The 22,515-nt window shown below is 41.4% G+C and overlaps 1 protein-coding gene across 1 annotated transcript in view; it reads right to left on the bottom strand.

Moving 5' to 3' along the window:
* chrna6 (cholinergic receptor, nicotinic, alpha 6) overlaps positions 1-22,515 on the bottom strand; it is a 44,814-nt gene that overhangs the window by 8,475 nt on the left and 13,824 nt on the right. The window contains exons 2-3 of the mRNA XM_022681758.2: positions 17,511-17,650; positions 15,681-15,725 (exon numbers count right to left, since the gene is read on the bottom strand). Of these exons, the coding sequence (XP_022537479.2) occupies positions 15,681-15,725; positions 17,511-17,650 (185 nt within the window). The remainder of the gene's footprint in view (positions 1-15,680; positions 15,726-17,510; positions 17,651-22,515) is intronic.

The raw sequence follows: 22,515 nt of genomic DNA, 5'->3' as shown, positions 1-22,515 counted from the left end.
TTCCCTTTTTGCACCAGGAGTGTAAAGCATAAAGTTATCCAAAAGCAGTGTGTAAGACTGGTGGAGGAGAGAACATGAAACCAAGAAGCATGAAATTAAAAACTGTGATTAAAAACCAGGGTTATTCCACCAAATATTGATTTCTGAATTCTTAAAACTTGTTTTCATTGCTAGTTTGAGGTCTGAAATCTTTGCATCTTTTTTTTTTTGTTATTTCAGTCTTTTCTCACTTTCTACAAATAAATGCTCTGTATGACAATATTTTTATTTGGAATTTGGGAGAAATGTTGTCTGTAGTTTATAGAATTAAACAGCAATGTTCATTTTACTCAAATATATATCTATAAATAGCAAAATCAGATAAATTGATTCAGAAACTGAAGCGCTCTCTTAATTTTTTTCCAGAGCTGTATATATTTGAAATGAGTCAAAATATTGATATTGCGATTGATATTGATGCGCCGTAAGACTCCAATAAATCCATAGTTCTGGGTGTTTAATTAACAGCATCTTTTCACAAATCTATCAGCAGCCATTTTTGAACTATTGCCTTTTTTTTGGGAGCTGTTCCATTGGAGACGGTTCAACTACTGCAGTGTGAAGGACAAACATTCAGGCTTTTCATGACGGCTTTTTACTGGACCTTCGTCTTCCTCCTCTTCCTCCTCCTTCACCTCCTCCTCAGTGCTCGTTTCTGGTTCCTGGAGCTTTTTTTTCATATCTCACATCTATTTTCATTTCTCTGAATGACAGCTAGGCTCATGACTATCAGTTGCACCACCTGACACAATCCCGAACGCTGAAAGTTTAAGGGTAAAAAAAATATCTCTCAGTCTACGCGTGAGTTAGTCACGGTGCCTCGTCCCGGTATGAGTTGTTTACGTGCATAAATGTGTCATTTCACTTCTCACGCTGGGGTGGTGCGTTGTCAATCATCAAAGCGACTGGCTTCACTGCTGTTAAGTGTGAAGTCACATGCACTACTTACACCACAAGCCTGCTCTTTCTACAGCAGGAAAGTGTATCTTCACTTGGTTTAGCCCATTCAGATGCTGCTAAAAGAAGCTTAATCCGTGTCCAATAACTGTCTCTAAGATCAGATGACTTCACTGCAACATTGTCTTCATCTGCCGATACATTTAATCAGTGTGCCATAGTACTATTTAGCAGAAATAACGTCCTTAAGACGTAAAACATGGCTTGACACAAGTTTCTTGCAGCGACAGGTATCTTACCCAATTCCTCATGGGCAAAGGCCTCCAAATTTTTCCCAAAGTCCCACCAGAGATTTTCTAAGTCTTTTTAAGTCGGGCGACTGTGTTGGCCACTTCAGAATCTTCCAGCCCTTCTTCTGCAACCAAGCCATGGTAGATTTAGAGGTATGCTTGGGATCATTGTCTTGTTGGAAGGTCCAACATCTCCTAAGCTTCAGCTTCATCACTGACTGCATGTCATTTCCACCCAAGATTTCCTTAGTAGTAGTTAGTTAACTGAATTTATGGAACCTTCTACACGGCATGGGGGAGATTTCCTGTACCTGAAGAAGCGAAACAGCCCCAGAGAACGACTGACCCACCCACCACCATGCTTCACAGGAGGCCAGGTATAAGCCTGTATAAGCCTTGTTCTTTCTCTTACAGACATTGTTGAGCCATAAGATCAGTGTTCTGCAGGAGATACCCAATCTTCAACCTCGTCTTCATCTGCCAGTGTCTAATCACCAGGTCTAAACTGTCAAACTGTGCTTCCCTGGTGTATATTTAAGGTGTCGGTAAAACGCAGAATTCACCGGAGATCCGATTTAAACCTATACTTACTTATACACAAGATAGCTAAAGTTAACTAGCTGCTGTAAACAGAGCTTTAAGCTCTTTAGCTTACGAGAGAACAGAACATCATGGTTTTATACTGCTGTAGTGAGAACGAGGGCGAATGGTTGATATTTTAATCTTATAATGCTTTATACCAAAACGTACCAAAATTGCGTTATAGTGCATTACAACGCTACATTGTACAATGCTCTTATGAACAGATATTATACGGCATTACAAGCCCTTTCTTTATAAACCCTTATACCTGTAGTTTATAATGTGTTGTAATTGTCGCTCTAAGTACTTATGAGGTTTTATACTTATTGACTTATTACAGTCATTATAAGGTATTATGCATGTCATATAATGCACTATAAATGCATTTTTACTGCTGTAGTGAGAATGAGGGCGAATGGTTGGTATTTTAATGTGCCATGGTGGTCTTTGGTCTTTGAATTACCACCACATTTTTTTGTGTGTGTGTGTGTGTGTGTTCGGTGTGTGTGTGTGTGTGTGTGTGTGTGAAGCACTGGTGAATAAACGCTGCTGGTCTCTCTGTGTTCAGTGATAATGTGGATTCTCTGCCATCAGGCACTGTGCACTTTAATTACACTATACTGCAGGGTGTGTGTGTGTACACACACACACACACACACACACACTTACTTGCACAGAAAAAAGAACCCACTTCACACAGTCATATAATTATCTGAGCCCAGAGATGCAAAGCAATGTGGCTGTATTTATACCACTAATGAGGTAAACACAGTATATCTATATTAATTAAATGCACTTTAGAGACATTTTAATAGTAATACTAATAGTACTAAACGTATACCGTTTTTTTTACCTTTAAAATGCAAATATAATAATAAAAATGTAGTAGTTCTACTTGTTTCTAACATAAACCGTCACTTTTATTTGATTGTCGACAGTATAAACCCTATATATTACAAGTGGGTTTTTTTTTTGGTCAACTTTTCATTTATTAATAAGCATAACACATTCCAACAAAAGGTGAGGCAAGACAGCAAACGGCTAGAAAAGTAAGTGGTACTAATACAAAACTAATACAATAAGAGCAATTAGCAACTAATTCGTTTTACCCATATAAAATCAGCTTTTTACAGAGGAAGAGTATCAATGAAGCAAACATTAGAGGCCTTCAGTTGCTTAGAAGTTACCTTGGTGTTCTTTGTGACCTCGCCGACTATTACTATTACACAGCCTTGCTTTTGGAGTGATTTTTGGTTGGTTGGGTAAGGGCTGGCTCCAGGGCTAGGCGCCCTCCGACCACCAGAGGGGGGCAACGGGCAGCCTCAGGTAGCAATCAGGCCTAATCAGGAACACCTGTGGGTTGGTTTTAAAAGAGTGAGGAACACAGACCAGCAGTTGCTGTGTCTTTGTGTGTGTGAGAGTGTGTGTGAGTGGCCAAGTGGCTACTATTCCCTTATACTTTCGAGCTCTCGAGTCCCTGAGACATAATTTCTTTCTTTCCCTCCTTTTCCCTTCCTCTCAACAAAGAGAGAGTAAAAGAAAAAGTAACAAATAAATAAATAAATAAATAAATAAATAAACAAATAACTTATCTGTAAAAGGAAGGCTGTGCCTTCCTTTTCTCCTTTATTTTCCCCTATCTCAGTTTTTGAGTTTACCTTTTGTTGGAGGAGCCATTTTGTTTTGTTTAACTATTTTTCCCTGCCCCTGGGAAAGCCAGCCTCCTCCTGGCATCCTTTGTTCTCTTTTTCCCGCCAAAACCCCCACATTGGGTGCAGCTGTTTTGGCTAAAAGAGTGGTAGAGCACTCCTCTACCAATTAAACTTTGGTTTATATTTTATTTCCAACTTAATCTGCTCTCAGTCTTGTCTACACTGCCCTTGGGTCCTATTAACTGCCTTTATTAGGTAGCTCACCCAGTAAGGTGGTTTTGATCTAATAACCTAAGTTTGATTCCCTTTCTGGGTGAGCCCTTACAGAAAGACACAGCCACCATTATGGACCCAGCAGAGCAGCTTGACTTGGAGCAGATTAAAGTTGCCCTAACTAGCCAAGGGGCTGCCATTGGCAGACATGAGCAGGCCCTGCAGCAAATTCTAGCTCAGCTGCAGGGTCTGACTGAGGCCCTTTGCCAAGCCACCTCTGCCCCTCAGGAGGTGCCTGCCCCCCCTCAGCCTGTGCCTGCTTCCCCCTTGGTTGCAGCTCAGGATGTGGCACCTGTGGTAGCAGAGGCCACAGCCCCGCGGCTAGAACCACACCTGCCAACCCCAGAGCGTTATGCAGGAGAGCCAGGGGGATGTCGGGGCTTCCTTCTTCAGTGCTCCCTTGCTTTTGAGCAACAGCCATCTCGTTTTGCAACTGAACGAGCAAAGGTGGCCTACATGATCTCTCTCCTGACTGGACGGGCCCTGGATTGGGCTACACCAGTTTGGGAGAGACAGCCTGACGTGTGTGCCTCTGCGGTGTCATTTTCGACAGCTCTGTCTCGGACATTTGACCACCCTGTCCGCGGAGGAGATATCAGTTCCCGTCTCATGCACACACGTCAGGGGAAAAGATCCGTGGCTGACTACGCCATTGATTTCCGTACCCTGGCGGTGGAAAGCGGGTGGAACTCCGTAGCACTACTAGCTGCTTTTCAGCAGGGCCTTTCTGAGGAGCTAAAGGATGAGCTGGCCCCTCGTGATCTCCCTACGTCGCTCGATGATCTAATCGATCTAACCCTAAGGTTGGATAATAGACTCAGAGAGCGACGTAGGCACCGGGAGTCCAGCAGCACCCACAGCTCCCGGAAGGTGCCTGCTGTTCCAGCACAACCCTCTACATCAGGGGATTTTATGGACGCAGGTGTCCAACCCATGCAGCTGGGTCACACTCGCCTCTCAAGGCAGGAACGTGAGGCCCGCATGCGAGAGGGACGGTGCCTCTATTGTGGCCAGTCAGGGCATCTGCGTCCAACGTGCCCTGAGCTGCAGGGAAACGGGCATGTCCGTCAGTAACGAGGGGGTCACTGACGGACGTACCTGTTCCCCCCCGTGAGTCTGGGGTGTTCCTCCACACAACCCTGTTGTGGGGGTCCTCAGAGGAACACCTCAGAGCTTTCATAGATTCGGGGGCTGCAGGGAACTTTATTGATGCTGTCTTAGCCAGGACCCTAAGACTACCCCTGGTTTTGCTGGACAGCCCTTTGCCCATCTCGGCTATTGATGGCCAGTCCCTTGAACCCGGGGTAGTCACACACCAAACCCGACCACTCTCACTGCAGATCGGAAAGCACATTGAGCAGATCACTTTGTATTTGATCAATGCTCCCGATCTGCAGCTGGTGTTAGGATTCCCCTGGCTACAGCGTCATAACCCATGCCTGGATTGGTCAACCAGGTCTGTGTTATCCTGGGGGCCCATGTGCCAAGCCTCTTGTCTTCGAACCCTTCATCCTCGAGAAAGGGGGGACAAACCCCTAGGGAATGAAGGGCCTGATCTTTCCCAGGTCCCACAGGAGTATTGGGACCTGTGGGAAGTCTTTAGCAAGAGGAAGGCCCAGATCCTGCCCCCACACCGGCCCTATGACATTGCCATTAAACTTCAACCTGGCACATGTCCTCCCCGGGGTCGGTTGTTCTCCCTTTCTGGTCCCGAGCGCAAGGCAATGGAGGATTACATCAAAGAGGCCTTGGCACTTGGGTTTATCAGACCATCCACATCTCCAGCAGGGGCTGGCTTCTTCTTTGTTGGGAAGAAGGATGGGGGCCTACGCCCCTGTATTGACTATCGTGAATTAAATAAAATCACAGTCAAAGATCGCTACCCCCTGCCCCTCATGACCTCAGCCTTCGAAGCACTACAACAGGCCAGTATTTTCACAAAGCTGGACTTGCGTAGTGCTTACAACCTGGTGCGTGTAAAAGAAGGTGATGAGTGGAAGACGGCTTTCATCACCCCATCAGGCCATTACGAGAACCTGGTTATGCCTTTCGGGCTCATGAATGCCCCAGCCGTCTTCCAGCGCTTCATCAATGAGGTCTTGAGGGAGGCACTTGACCACTACGTGTTCGTCTACTTGGATGATATTCTTATTTACAGTAAGAATGTAGATGAACACGTAGGCCATGTCAGACGGGTCCTCCAGCTCCTCCTGGAGAATCATCTCTTTGTGAAGCTGGAGAAATCTGTGTTCCATGCTCAGTCTATGTCCTTTTTGGGCTTTGTGGTCTCCCACAACCAGCTGAGCATGGACCCAGCTAAGACTCGGGCTGTGGCAGATTGGCCCCGCCCTACATCTCTGCGCTTGGTCCAACGCTTCCTGGGATTTGCCAATTTCTTCCGGAGGTTCGTGCGGAACTTCAGCTCTGTGGCAGCTCCTCTGACTGCCCTTACCCGGAAGACAGCAGGCCGCTTTCAGTGGACAGAAAGTGCCCAGGAAGCCTTTGATGAGATCAAGCGCCGCCTCACCACAGCCCCAATTCTCCAGCTTCCGAATGCAGAGCTCCCTTTTGTGGTTGAGGTTGATGCCTCTGAGGTAGGCGTGGGGGCAGTTCTGTCCCAGCGTTCTGGACCTGCCCATAAGTTGCAACCCTGCGCCTACTTCTCTCGTCGCCTCACCCCAGCTGAACGCAACTACAGTGTGGGAGATCGTGAGTTGCTGGCTGTTAAGCTCGCTTTGGAGGAGTGGAGACACTGGCTGGAGGGGGCCAAACATTCTTTCCTGGTCTGGACGGATCATAAGAACTTGGCCTATATCCAACAGGCCAAGCGTCTTAACCCCCGTCAGGCCAGGTGGGCTCTCTTCTTCACCCGTTTTGATTTCATCCTGTCATATCGACCGGGCTCTAAGAATACTAAGCCGGATGCCCTCTCCCGCCAGTGGGAGCCTGCCTCTCAGGAACAACAGCCGACTACCATCCTCCCAGAGGCATGTATCATAGCCCCTATTCAGTGGGGGGTAGAGAATGCTGTACAACGAGCGTTACAGCATGAACCAGACCCAGGTGGTGGGCCCCCTGGAAAGCTGTATGTGCCCCGCTCCACAAGAAGGCAAGTCATGCAGTGGGGGCATGCCTCGCCTTTTGTCGCACATCCTGGGGTGACCCGCACCCTAGAGTTCCTCCAGAGACGTTTCTGGTGGCCTCGTATGAACCAGGATGTGCGGGCCTATATAGCTGCCTGTGCCACATGTGCACAATGTAAAGAGCCCAGAACTAGGCCAGCTGGACTCCTGCATCCCTTGGCTATACCCTCACGTCCATGGTCCCACATTTCCATGGACTTCGTCACAGGGTTGCCCGTCTCCCGGGGCAACTCTGTGATACTTGTTATAGTAGACCGCTTCTCCAAAGCTGCTAGGTTTATAGCACTGCCAAAGCTTCCATCGGCCAGGGAGACAGCAGAACTACTTCTTGAGCATGTGGTTCGCATTCATGGGTTGCCCAGAGATGTGGTTTCAGACCGAGGACCCCAATTTACCAGCCGGTTCTGGGGAGCCTTTTGTCGGCTCATTGGGGCAGGTGCCAGTCTCTCCTCTGGCTTTCACCCACAGTCTAATGGCCAGACTGAGCGGGTGAACCAGGATCTGGAGCGTACTCTTCGGTGTCTGGCCTCTTCCAGACCCTCTTCCTGGTCTGACCATCTTATATGGGCGGAGTTCGCCCATAACACACTACGGCACTCATCTTTGGGTATGTCTCCATTTGAGTGCCAATTTGGCTATGCTCCACCCATGTTTCCGGACCAGGAAGAACACACTGGGGTACAATCAGCAGCTCAGGTTATCCGACGTTGCCGCAGGGCATGGCAACGGGCACGCAGGGCTCTTTTGAAAGCTGTTGCTGCCCAAAAGAGAGCTGCTGACCGGAGGCGTAAACCGGCGCCATCATTCCGCCCAGGTCAGCGTGTCTGGCTTTCAGTCAGGGACCTCCCTCTCCGGGTTGAATCTCGGAAACTTGCACCCCGTTACGTTGGGCCATTCAAGGTTCTCCGCAAAATCAACCCTGTCTCCTATCGCCTAGCGCTGCCCCCCACTATGCGTATCAACCCCACATTCCACGTTTCCCGTCTTAAGCCCTTTCTGTGTACGACCAGTGCACCAGTGCCACCAGCTCCACGGACAATAGGTGGTGGACCCGCCTATACCGTCAGTCGTCTCCTTGATGTCCGGCAGGTTCGGGGTAGCACCCAGTATCTGGTGGACTGGGAGGGCTATGGCCCGGAGGAGCGTTCCTGGGTCCCTGCACGGCATATTCTGGACCCTGCGCTCATACGGGCCTTTAGACGTGATCGTGCTGCGGGGTTGGGAACGTCTGGTGCCGTTCCTCGGGGGGGGGGTCCTGTAAGGGCTGGCTCCAGGGCTAGGCGCCCTCCGACCACCAGAGGGGGGCAACGGGCAGCCTCAGGTAGCAATCAGGCCTAATCAGGAACACCTGTGGGTTGGTTTTAAAAGAGTGAGGAACACAGACCAGCAGTTGCTGTGTCTTTGTGTGTGTGAGAGTGTGTGTGAGTGGCCAAGTGGCTACTATTCCCTTATACTTTCGAGCTCTCGAGTCCCTGAGACATAATTTCTTTCTTTCCCTCATTTTCCCTTCCTCTCAACAAAGAGAGAGTAAAAGAAAAAGTAACAAATAAATAAATAAATAAATAAATAAATAAATAAATAAATAAATAACTTATCTGTAAAAGGAAGGCTGTGCCTTCCTTTTCTCCTTTATTTTCCCCTATCTCAGTTTTTGAGTTTACCTTTTGTTGGAGGAGCCATTTTGTTTTGTTTAACTATTTTTCCCTGCCCCTGGGAAAGCCAGCCTCCTCCTGGCATCCTTTGTTCTCTTTTTCCCGCCAAAACCCCCACATTGGGTGCAGCTGTTTTGGCTAAAAGAGTGGTAGAGCACTCCTCTACCAATTAAACTTTGGTTTATATTTTATTTCCAACTTAATCTGCTCTCAGTCTTGTCTACACTGCCCTTGGGTCCTATTAACTGCCTTTACTAGGTAGCTCACCCAGTAAGGTGGTTTTGATCTAATAACCTAAGTTTGATTCCCTTTCTGGGTGAGCCCTTACAGGTTGACCACTCCTGAGGAAGGGATTTCCTTCATTTCTACACTGTAATCTGTCTGACTGTGGAGTCCGATTTTTTAGAGATTGAGGTTTCGAAGTTTTATAACCTTTTTAAAGCTTTTTAAAGACTATGAACTATTACACACCTTCTTATGGAGTGATCTTTGGTTGGTTGACCACTCCTAAGGAAGGGTAACAATGGTTAAAATTGAATTTCCTCCATTTCTACACTGTAATCTGTCTGACTGTGGAGTCTGAACTTTTTAGAGATTGAGGTTTCGAGGTTTTATAACCTTTTAAAGCCTGATGAGCATCAAAAACTCTTTTTCTGAGGTCCTCAGGAATCTTCTCTGTTCATGCCATTACACACTTCCACAATATATTTTGTATATGTGTTATAAAGAACAGAATTAGATAGATCCTTGCTCTTTAAACAAAAGAAACTCCGCCCACTCACACCTAATTGTCATTCCATTGATTGAAAATCATTCCTTGCACACAGGAGTTTCTTCATATAGTCTGAATCTCTTCATGTACTTTGAACGGTTGAATATATTTGCAATTTTATGTTGAGGAATGTTTTCTACAAAATATTTCCACAATTTTTAGACAGTTTTTCTTAGATTTTCAAAATCTCTTTTCATTTCCGCAGCTTTCGTTGCCCCAACCCAACTTTTTTGGGATGTGTTGCACGATTGAAATGCAAGAATGGATGTTTATTAAGAAAAGGAATTAAGTTGACACACCTTTTATACTGTTTCATGCTATCTGCAATGACATAAAAGTAAACTTTAAAAAGTAAACTTTAGAAATGTAGCATTTTTAATTTATTTGCTGGACCATCCCAACTTTTTGTCTTATATCTATCTCATATATCTAAAATATTTTAGCCTTGAACAGCACACAATATACACGGCCTATATTACACTCTACAACAGTCAACAGTCTATTTTTTATTTAGTTTTAAATAGCAACAATGATTCTGAATATATCTACGTCAATGGGAATGGTGGTCTGGGAATGAGTTGTGTTCAGGTCAATTTCTGGCAAATTGCTATCTTAGCAAAGGAAAACACAAGTGCGCCACTGACTGATTAAAACCCTGACAACAGTAAACTCTAGACCTAAAATCTATCTTAGCTACGCAACTTTTACATCAACAATACGATTGCTTTTCCTGTAATTGATCTGCCCTTGCATCGTTATAACGACTCTGCTGAGAAGCGCAGAAGTGCTGCGCCGTTAAAATAGCAATCTGCCAAAGCCAGAGCAAAGACGGATGAGAAAGGTGGATGATCACAAGCCATCAAACCAAGCTGAACTGCTTTATCTACGCAAGAGGATGTGGGGATCTTAGAATGAGGGTTTTTCTGGTAAATTTCTGGCATATTGCTATCTTGGCAACAGAAAACACAGGTCTGACAGCGCCACTGACTGAGTCAAATGTAAAACCTGCTGCTGTCTTGGTATTGAGTTGTCAACACAGAGAGAGAGAGAGAGAGCAGGTTAGTTTACTCTACTGAGAAGCGCCGTTAAAATAGCAATCTGCCAAAGTCAGAGCTCACCTGGCTCTTAAAGGGAATGTGAAGCAAGTGAAACACTTGTTAGCTGATTTCACGTTATGCCCAAAACACACCCATGATTACTTTAAATAATTACTACATGCATTTAGATTTTTTTGAGCTGCGCAGGGTGTACTTTTCCCGTCGTTACGACAGCAAAGGCCCACCGGCGCGCCCTAAATCGAACCGTACAGTCTGCAGTTGATGCCACTGCCAAACACTGCAGTGCTGGTGGATGGAACCGGTGGGCAGTTAAAGGGTTAAAGTCTTTCTTCAGTGGCTCGGAAAAAATACGCTGAATTATTGAGAGCTAAAAGTGTCTCCGCTAGAAGAAGCAGCTAAGGGTTCATGAGTTCACCGCTGCCGGCAGATGTGAGTAACGTGCGTAAGGTGGGCGTGTCCTTTATGGGATCTCACAGCTTGTTTTTCAGCTGAAGAAGCTCCATGATATACTGGAAGAAACTCAAAAATCCATTTTTAACCCTTTTTTATTAAAAAAACAACTAAAAAATGCTTATTTTATATAATTTGATGGTTTTTTTCACTGTTGATTAGTCAAACCTTTTGGAAAATACATTTTCACACCTTATACATGAATCTCCAATCAGTATTAAGCATTTCTCTTTCATTTAAAGTTGTTTTAAGGTCAACCGAATCATAATTCACAAATTATTTGCCTCAAGTTGCTTTAAAAAATACTGTATAATGATGGTTAGTGGAGATCTGAAAACCTAAATGTGATCTACAGGTGAGCAGCTTGATTTTGGAAGCATCACTCTGTCTTTGCTATCGTAACGACGGGAAAAGTACACCTGGAACATTGGCTCGAGACGCGTAAAAAAGGATGTAGTAATTTTCTAAATCTTACTCATGGGTGTGTATTTGGCACAACATTAAGTAAACCAATCAGAATATCACTTACCTCACATTCCCTTTAAGAGCCAGGTGCGCTCTGACTTTGGCGGATTGCTATTTTATAGGCGCAGCTACCTGGAAGTGTCCAATAGTCACTTTTTTAGCAGAGGTTTTAGGTTTTACTCAGTCAGTGGCGCTGTCAGACCTGTGTTTTCCGTTGCCAAGATAGCAATAAGCCAGAAATTTACCTGAACACCCACCTCATTTTAAGATCACCACATCCAAAATTAAGAGATCACTTGAGTTTTGGGACTGAAGTTTTAATCAATATTTGGTGGAATAACCCTGGTTGGTTTTTAATCACAGTTTTTTTCATGCCACTTGGTTTCATGTTCTCCTCCTCCACCAGTCTTACACACTGCTTTTGGATAACCTTATGCCTTTACTCCTGGTGCAAAAGTTGATTATATTCCAGAGGTTTTTAATTTGGTAAAATCAAAGAAACCCATCATTTTTTTAAGTGGTAAGTTTTTTTCCTGAGCTGTATATTCAGAAATACTGTTGCTATTTAAACGATGCATTTAAAAAAATGAGAAAATAGACTGTTGACTTGCACCGGGTGTAAAATAGAACCCTACTACTAATTTCTACTAAATGATGAGTTTAAAATGAATGTTTTGGTTTCCAATCGTTGAAAATCTCTAAAATAAGGCTGGGGGGTTAAAGGGCCCCCGATTCAGCAAATCACCCTTTTCCTGACCCTCACCTGCAGCCTGAATATGAGCTTTCAGCACAAGGTCAATGATTTAGGCAAGATATAGAGCTCCAATCATGAGGACAAAGACTTTTAAAGACTCTTTTGTGTAGAACGCTGAATTGGCGGCCCTCTACCGAAGCATTTAATTCCCAGTAGAATTTAATTTGTGCCAGAGAAAGGACCTGGACCTTCTTTTGTTCAGTTCTGCACCCTGTTCACATATAAATTCAGTGATAATGATGAAATATCAAAAAAACACTGTCTCCAGGTTCAGTTTCTGAATCAGTTTCTCTTGATTTTGCTATTTATAGGTTTATGTTTGAGTAAAATGAACATTGCTGTTTTATTCTATAAACTACGGACAACATTTCTCCCAAATTCCAAATAGAAAAAGAAATATTGTCATTTAGAGCATTTATTTGCAGAAAATGAGAAATGGCTGAAATAACAACAAAAAAAAAACATAATCAAGTGTTAAGAGTTAAGAAATCAATATTTGGTGGAATAACCCTGGTTGGTTTTTAATCACAGTTTTTTTTCATGCATCTTGGCATCATGTTCTCCTCCTCCACCAGTCTTACACACTGCTTTTGGATAACTTTATGCTCTTTACACTCCTGGTGCAGAAATTCAAGCAGTTCAGCTTGGTTTGATGGTTTGATGGCTTGTGATCATCCAACTTCCTCTTGATTAAAACATTCCAGAGGTTTTCAATTTGCTCAAATCAAAGCAACTCATCATTTTTAAGTGGTTTCTTATTTTTTCTAGAGCTGTACACTGAAAAAAAATGATGCGTAAAATGTATGTAAAAAAAAACATTCCGCAACTGTGTACAGTGTAATATGTGTGTTTTAACTAAAAATATTGAAATTTCAGGAAGTAAAATATATTATGCATCATAAATTATTTGAGTAGTATTGTATAAATGAAGTAATTGTAATTAGGTAATATTGTATGCAGAAATGAAGTAGTTTACTAAGTTTACTAAAAGGATTCATAAAAAAATAAATGATTTACAGTATATGTAATAAAGCTGCAGAGTGTGTTTAAAAACTCAGTCCTCACTGAAATTAAAATTCTGATCATCAGATGTTTCTGACAGATATTTCTTGCTAAGCTGGCTTGTTCTGAATCTCTGGGGGTCCGACCTAAAGGGTCTCGGCTCTGTGAGAGTCTGACCCCGGGTCAAGTCTATCTGGCGGCCTCTGCAGCATTTTGTTATTCTCATTTTGCTTTCTCATCCGTTCTCTTTAAACCAGCAGTGGATTGCTCAATCATGTGTTTCCAAACTGTCCAATCCATTTCCTCTTCTAATCTTTCTCTATTTCCTGTTTCTCCACACCTTCTGCTTCCTCCACTTCCCCGTCTACACACACCATCACATATTAAACTGTATGAAAGCAGGTAAAATTATATCCCATATTGTATGTATCAAGTTATATATTTATAAGTAACTATATAATCATAATAATATAGCCCACATTTCTTACTTATGTATCAATTTAACGTACCATATTTTTCGCACTGGATTATAAGGCGCATTTTAAGATACACTAAAAAGAAATTCGGTAACATTTTCTATGAAGGTCATCTCTATAAGACTCTATAAACATATTCATAACACATTATAATGCATTCATAAGGCATTATAAACATGGCTATACGTTTTTATAAAAATGTATCATTTATCATAGCCATGGTTATTATGCATCATGAACTGTGATCATAATGCATTAATAGCTGTAGTGTTTATAACATGTTATACATCAATAACAAGAAACTCAGTCCCAGCTTGTAGACTTGTCTCATGACTAAAACAGCTTCCAACTTATAAACCCACCCTCAGTAATCCTATAAATATATTTTTAACAACTCATGCATTATACCTGTCTTGAATATAATATTAGTTATAGTCAATTATAATGTGTTATAACAGGTCCTTGTGCGCTCTAAGTAAAGTGAAGGACATAACAATTGATATATACTGTTTTAAAATGTATAACAGCTTATAATGTATTATGATCACAAGTCATAATTCTTAATAAACATGGCTATAATGGGTTATACATTGTTATTACTATGTATAGCCATGTTTATAATGCCTTATTAATGCATTATAATATGTTATGAATGTAGTTATAGAGTCTAATAGAGATGACATTCATAGAAAGTGTTACCGGAACTTCTAATTCAGCAGGTCTCACCACTAAGTTAGCTAGGTAAAGCTAAGCTAAGTAAACAAAACTGTAATTAAGTAAGCTTAGATTCCTGCATTTCTCCAGCACTAAGGCTGGAGCATCAGCATTAGCGGCTTTAACACAGTTTAACATGGTAAACACGCAGGCTACAGTCTGTATATATACTCCTTTCTGAACGGTGAAAGAGCTAGCGCTTAGGACAGTTAGCGGCTAATGCTAATGCTGCTCCAGACCATCACACAACCGCCACCATGTTTAACATTCAGTAAGAAGTTCTTTTTCTGAAATTGTTTGTTAGATTTACTCTACTTTTTTTTTTCAGACCTGCAGTTCTTTAAATGTTGTTCTGGATTTTGTTCTGTGTTGTGACCTCATGGATGAGTAGTCCATGCCCTTTTGGAGTGATTTCAGGGAAGTTTCACCACTGTTTAGTGTTCCATGTTTTCTCTTATTGTAAATATTAGCTTTGACTGTGGTTCGCTGGAGTCTGCAGTTCTTTTAATGTTGTTCTGGGTTGTTTTGTGACCTCATGGATGAGTAGTCCATGCCCTTTTGGAGTAATTTCAGGAAAGGGTCACCAATGTTCCATGTTTTATTCACAATTGTGAATATTAGCTTTGACTGCGGTTCCCTGGAGTCTGCAGTTCTTTAAATGTTGTTCTGGGTTGTTTTGTGACCTCATGGATGAGTTGTCCATGCCCTTTTGGAGTAAATTCAGGTAAGGTTTACTATCATTTAGTGTTTCATGTTTTCTCCAATTGTGAATATTAGCTTGGACTGTGGTTCGATGGAGTCTGCAGTTCTTTTAATGTTGTTCTGGGTTGTTTTTTGACCTCATGGATGAGTTGTCCATGCCCTTTTGGAGTCATTTCAGGGAAGGGTCACCAATGTTCCATGTTTTTTATTCACAATTGAGAATATTATCATTGACTGCGGTTCGCTGGAGTCTGCAGTTTTTTAAAGGTTGCTCTGGGTTGTTTTATGACCTCATGGATGAGTAGTCCATGTCCTTTTGGAGTAATTTCGGGGAAGTTTCACCACTGTTCAGTGTTACATGTTTTCTCTTATTGTAAACATTACCTTTGACTGTGGTTCACTGGAGTCTGCAGTTTTTTTTATATGTTGTTCTGGGTTGTTTTTTGACCTCATGGACGATTTGTCCATGCCCTTTTGGAGTAATTTTGGTCGGCCGGTCACTGCAGGGAAAGTTCACCAGTGTTCCATGTTATCTGAACTTGTCTATTAGTGAATAATAAAATCAGTCAGTGACTTTGTTTTCTCGTTTTTTTTCTCATTTTTTTTCTCAGTTTGCGGCATAATATGTTGCTTTTTGTGATGTTTTAGCTGCTTCTGTTTAAGTGATTTCTCGATTCTACAGGTCTGGAAGTAGTCAAAAAATCAACACTGTAAAACCGACACAAACACAAAAGCAGTACTTGAGTATACTTCACCCACATGTCTCAACCAGAGGTTGGTCTCCATGATCTGATTGACTTCATCCTATGGAAAAGCAAGAGAGAGAGAGAGAAAAAAGAAAAGAGAGAGAGAGAGATCTAAATTTAGACCAGCTTAACTTCCAACAGCACAGAAAAAAAAAATCACCTCAACTCCGCAACACTGCAGGTTAGCGAGCGGCTCTATTGTGATTGGGATTTGCGATTGACTGCTGCATTATTATCATTCCCTCCATACAATACGACCTACAGTACGCCGTATACGTTCGCATGTCCCTCGCTCAATCTCTTTACAATCGTTTCTTCTGCTGCATTTGCATAACAAACGTAACACCATTCATCGCCACGGAAAGGCCCACCAGCGTAAACACTGTAATCGCACTATAAAAAGCCCCACCGCCACCACCACCACCACCCTACAACATAATCGCCCGGCGGCAGCGTCCTCCAAAAACTCCCTCCCCAAGCAAACGATGGGCGGCGTGAAAGAGAGAGAGTAATCTGTAATCTAGGTGTTTGTGTTCACTCTGCCGCCGTGCGCGAAGGGAAAGAAAAGCTGGTGGCCACGGAGGTGCTCTACCCCCCCACCCTCCCCACAGGAGTGGATAATTTAATCCCAGAGAGTGCAGCTCCAATCTCCCAGACTGCTGGACCTCTAGGGGGGCCAAGTACCATTCTGCTGATGGCGTGAAAAAAAGAAAAAAAAGTAAAGCTAAAGTAAAATTAAGCTAAAGTAAGTTACACTCTATGGACAAAAAAAAGTACAAGACCAAAATACTCATTAATTTTTTCTTCTTAAATCAAGAGTATTTAAAAAAACAAGTTGTTCAGTGTTAAAAAATGCTGTGAAATTCACAGTAGTATACTGTGTTCCTACTGTAAATACTTTTACAGTATTATGCTCTTGGTTCACAGTAACCTTTTATCTACTGCCAGTTAGGTACTGTGATTTTATTTTACAGCACATTTTTTACAGTGTTGGTGTAACCATTGCATTGTCTACTGTCTAGAAAAGGAACATTTTAATCGGATTTGATTGCTTTAAGCACCCAACATATCCCAACCAAAAGTACTGGATGGAGCTCCATCATTTTCAGAGAACACAGTTCTTTCCATTGCTGTACAGCTCAATACTGGGAGACTTAATGCCCCTTTATAGCCCATGTCTGGCTAATATCAAGCATAGTGCTGATATGTTCATACAGTATGTTCATCTGCACATCTGAGTCCTATATTATTGGCAACTCTTGCTTACAAGAACCACTTAAGCTTATGCTGTGCATTTGCACATTTGTGTCAGCAGTGGGTGCAACTTAAAGAACTCTGGTTCGCTGGAGTCCCAAAGCTTTTGAAATGGCTTTGTAACCTTTTCCAGACTGATAGATGATCAGTGACTTCTTGAATTTCTTCAGATCGGGGCATAAAATGTTGCTTTTTGAGATCTTTTATCTGCTTCATGTTGTCAGACAGGTTCTAGCAGTGTTTTTAGTTTTGGAACTCATGGTATCCCATGGATCCTATTTTCACCCAGTCTCTTTCTTATTATTGAATAATTAACACTGACCTGGCAAGTGTGGCCTGCAATTCTTTAAATGTTGTTCTGGGTTCTTTTGTTTGGAGACCTCCTGGATGAGTTGTCTTTGCCCTTTTGGAGTAATTTCAGTAGGCCGGTTACTCTTTGGAAGGTTTACCGAAATAAAGGTATCATTGGTCTCACTGTTCCAATACATTTAAAGGGGAAGTGTATGTACAGTGTGTATATACACATATATATATATATATATATATATATATATATATATATATATATATATATTGTGAGACTGCTTACCACTTTGACGAGCTGAGAGATAGAAACCTCGAACTCCACCGTCACCGGATCGGACACGTTCTCCACCGGCCGGATGAACTGATTATACCTCCTGAACAGGCGCCGGAACAGCCTGTCCTCGCCTTTAGACGAGAAACACTCTGCACACACACACACACACACACACACACACACACACATAGGGATATGTGTCAGGACTGGAAAAAGTACAGCAACTGCTCAGTGTCCTCAGCAGGAGAGCTTCAGGAAAGAACGCTATATATTTATGTGCAGAAATATGACAGAAAAACACAAGGCGTTCAAATACACGTCAAATAACACGTCTACAGAGCTCTCCATATCGTGACTACGGTCATGCACTGTAAAAAAAAAAAAAGTGGAGTTGGGCCAACTTATCATGAAGTATTTGCTGATCTCAACTTATTTTATCCTAAAGTTCCTCGCAACTTAGTTTATCAACAGTAAATATTAGGATTTGCCTTTAAAAAACACTAGTAAGTTAGCTGCAGCTGTAACTGATTAAAGGAGCATTCAGTAGGAAATGAGAGTCCAATTGCAAAACACCAGAGAGTTGTCAGCCCCGCCCACTCCCCCTTCCTCGACGAGAAGCTCACTCGGGTTGCCGAGTTGAGGAGGCTGAATCGACCCAATCCAGTGCAAGACAAGTTTCTGTTTCTGTTTCTTTCATCAACTGCTGTGGTTTTCCTTGGTCTACCTGTTCATCATCTGTTACTCAGTACACCAGTGACGACTTTCTTCTTCAGGACATTCCAAACAGTTGTTCTGGCTTTGAACAATATTTGTGATTTAATGGTTCTGATTGATTTTCCGTTGTGTCTAAGCTCCACAGTTGCTTGATTTTCACCCATATCTGTCATAGCTCTTTGGATTTCATGTTGGCTACTCCTCTAACGATTCCATAAAAAAGAAACTGGGTGAAAATGGTCACCATTGGCCAAATATGGGCAAATATTCTGTGGGCTGGTGAGACAAAATTGTAACTTTTTGTCAGTTGTACCTAAGAAAAAGAACATTAAACTGAAAGTCAAACATGGTGGTGGTAGTATAATGGTCTGGGTCTCCTTTTTAGGCTTTTTTTGTTGTGCTATCGATTGAGTATCAGATATTGGTATTGAGATATAAGGCAGGTATCGTAATGAAAGGCCATTAAACTTGCCAAAGAACCATGATGCTTTGCGTTGTGATGTTTCTATACAGAAAAACAGAATGACTTTAAATAAAGCAATGGTTTCTGGAGAGAACCATGACATAACACTGCTGTTCTGATCATCTGAGTATGTGTAAACAGTAGCATTTAGCTTTTAGCACTTTCCTCAGTGCATGCATGCCCACCCCGACAGCCCCTTTCCACCCGCTAAGAGCGATAAGCCTTGCTGCTGAGGTTAAAGGTCATCCTCAACCATCGTCACCGAGAGCAGGTGCAGCCGAGTGGAAAATGGGGCGGCTTTCAGGAGCCGTTGACGCACTTCAGCATGTCAGACAGACAGAAAACATACGCCAGCGTTCAGCCGCATGAGCGAATTAGAATAAAGTCCATGTACAATAAGAGAGCACTTAAAAATGATGAGTTTCTTTGATTTTACCAAACTGAAAAAAACTCTGGAATATAATCAAGAGGAAGATGGATGATCACAAGCTGATCATCAAACCAAGCTGAACTGCTTGATTTTTTTGCACCAGGAGTGTAAAGAGCATAAAGATATTCAAAAGCAGTGTGTAAGACTGGTGGAGGAGGAGAACATGATGCCAAGATGCATGAAAACTGTGATAAAACCCAGGGTTATTCTACGAAATATTGATTATTTCTGAACTCTTAAACTCTTTATCTTTTTTTTTTTTTTGCATTATTTGAAGTCTGAAAGCTCTGCATCTTTTTTGTTATTTCAGCCATTTCTCATTTTCTGCAAATAAATGCTCTAAATGTCTTAAATATTTTGGCAACAGGGACTTTAGCCTTTAGCTCAGTTTAACGCTGGACTAAGTCTTAGTTTCAGCAGTGAAGAGAATAATTAGAGGTATGACAGTTGAAAAACTGCAGTAATAAAGCCATTAAAAAGACGAGAACTAATAAAATAGGGGTGTTCTAAGATTTTTGACCGGTAGTTTATGCACAGTAGAAGTGCAAATTTAAGCCTCAAAGACTCCAGTGAACCTTTTTAAATCAGTTTCTGTTGCGCCCTTCTCTCTGGAGCTTTATAAAGCTATAGAAGGTTAATATGCAGCGACTTATGAGGCGCTACAAGCTGCTCCTGAAGTAGAGCTTCAGAGTTCAAGCTTCTGAAGACTTAAACGCACTCCAGCACAGTTTAGCCACCCTGCCTCTAGAGTATAAATCTGTGTGTGTGTGTGTGTATTGTTTTAATTCCTCCCCTTTAATTGCTTTCAACTTGTTAACTCTCCATTGGCCCTCTGTGTTAATTGGGTTAGCCAAGGATAACGAGGCCTTTGGTCCATTAATTAAAAAATAAAAAAAAACCTTCAGGTCGATTAAAACACATAAGGCTTGTAGTGCAGAAATACAGTGTTTTTAAGAGTTTAGTTCTTTAAAAAAAAGTCTGGAGGGCTTAGAAGAGCCACAAACTTCTAAACCGAAGTGACATCTCGCTTCTACGCGGATCCCTCAGACCTTTTCTGTGCTCAGAAGATGAAATGCCAAGTCGCTTAAACACGACCGAAGCTCCGCAACACAAGTACGATTTCTTCGTTAAAAAGGAAAGATGCAGCGTCGTCAAGCTTTAGACGGTTCTTCTGTGAGTCACACGGAAAAAGGCTAGAAGTCTTTTGAGTTGTCGAGTCACATTTGTTGGATTTCTTCCAGAACTATTTATGTTTTTTGTTTCATCATCAGGTTAAAGTATCTCCATTGCACAGAAGATATTATTCCATTCATTTTTAAATATAAAATGTAAAAACAATCACAGTTTGCCCTCAATCTCATCACTAAGGTAAGCTATTTTGTCACTAGTGGTAGCATTAGTATTTTAGCTATCTCACCGCTAGTCGCTAAGTTTAGCTAGCTAGCCCCTAAGGTTAGCTAGCTCGTCGATAGTTTTAGTTCTTCTTCTGGTAACATTATTGTGCATTTACATTGTTGCTAAAGTTAGCTAGCTCGTCGCTAAGGTAAGCTAGCTCGTCGCTAAGTTTAACTAGCTCGTCCAAGTACGGAAGGGTATTCACAATTCTCTTTGTAGGAATAAATTTCATAATAAAAGTCCTGAGCCCAGATCTCTGTGTTTTACTTTTAAAAGTGTGTTCACAGGCCAATTAAGACGTAACAAAGAATAAATATTTACGACATTATTACTAAAACCCAGTGAAAAAAAACAGATCAATAACAGACCAATATATTACGTTTTACATATAATATGCAACACTCATGTCACTATTATTAAAATATTAATATAAACAGAGGAATAAAGAGTTATTATTAAAGTATTATTAATTTGTTTCTAAAAACAGACCAATAAAAACTATTATAAAAAACTATTATAATAAAACTATTGTTTAATTATGACTAAAAACTCAGTGAAAAAAAAAACAGACCAATAAAGAGTTATTTAACTATTATTAAATTATTTCTATAAACCCAGTGGAAAGAAAAACAGACCTATAAAGAGATATTAAGCTATTATTAAATTATTCCAAAAAACAGCCAAAAAACGGACCAATAAAAAGTTATTAAACTATTATTAACCTATCACTAAAAAAACAGTGAAAAATCAGAGGAATAAATCGTTTTTAAAATATTAATAAATTATTATTTAGTGCCAGCGAAAAAAAAACAGACCAATAAAGAGTTATTACATTAATATTAAATTATTACTATTGAATTATTACTACAAATGCAGTTATACACCAAATACTATAAATGTTTACTAAATTATTAAGTTTACCAAATTAACTATCATTAAATTATAAATATGTGACTAACATAGAGTTATTAAACCATTATTAAATTATTACTATAAACCCAATAAAAGAAAAATGACCAATATAGAGTTATTAAACTAATAAACTAGTATTGCATTTTTACTACAAACCTCATTGAAGAAAGAGGCAAATAAAGAGTTGTTAAATTATTAAACTATTAATAAATTATCACTACAAACCCAGTGAAAAAAACAGACCAATGCATAGTTATAAAAATATATATTAAACTACTATTATTAAATTAATAAATTATTGCTAGAAAGCAGTGAAAATAAAACAGACATATTTGTGTTGTATTAGGATGTGAAATAAACTCAGCTGGACGGAGTAAATCTCCAATTAGATCATCCCTACGCTTTCACTTCACAAGCCAGTGGATATATGTGAATCAGCGCAGGACAGGAGCAGCGGGATTATTCATCAGTCTAATCAACCACAGGCTGCTCTAGTGATGATGCATAAAAAAACAAATACATAAAAATAAAGGCTCATGAACCTTTTTATGCCCACTGAGCTCAAACTGGACAGATGAGTTCATTGCCTATGGTCTGAACCAAGGTCCATGTATTTGCTTTATATACCTTGTATATATTTGGTCCGCTTATATATTTTTTTGTTTTCACACTGCAGTTTAGGGAGCGCACCAAAGACCTTTGTGTGATACTCCTACATCCTTTCATCATCACTTACGTATCGATGCGTTTTCCTTTACTTGACGCTGATTGATTTTAGAAAGACATGCGTCTGACGTTGGCGTGTTGACAATTCAGCAGTTGGTTCATTCGGTGGAAAAAGCCTTTCCAGGATAAGGATATAAAATGAATGAACAGATTAATTTCGTCTCCATAGTAGTGCCAAACGAACAAGCTCGTCCTGAAGCAACTGTATCCACGCCTCATTTTTCCTGCTTCTCCGGTTATTTTGAGAGGGTACTGACTGCAGCCTGCAGGAAGGCGGAGTTGGACGTCCAGTGCGTCCAGCTCCGCCCACTTTGTTAGCGTCATGTCTTAGCTCCGCCTCTGAACGGAAGTAAACTATGTACAGGGCAGTTAGC

The sequence above is a fragment of the Astyanax mexicanus genome, chromosome 25 (assembly GCF_023375975.1).
Source record: "Astyanax mexicanus isolate ESR-SI-001 chromosome 25, AstMex3_surface, whole genome shotgun sequence".
Classification (NCBI taxonomy): Eukaryota; Metazoa; Chordata; class Actinopteri; order Characiformes; family Acestrorhamphidae; genus Astyanax; species Astyanax mexicanus.
The sequence above is the reverse complement of the archived record's forward strand: the minus strand, read 5'-3'. Positions and strand labels throughout refer to the sequence as shown.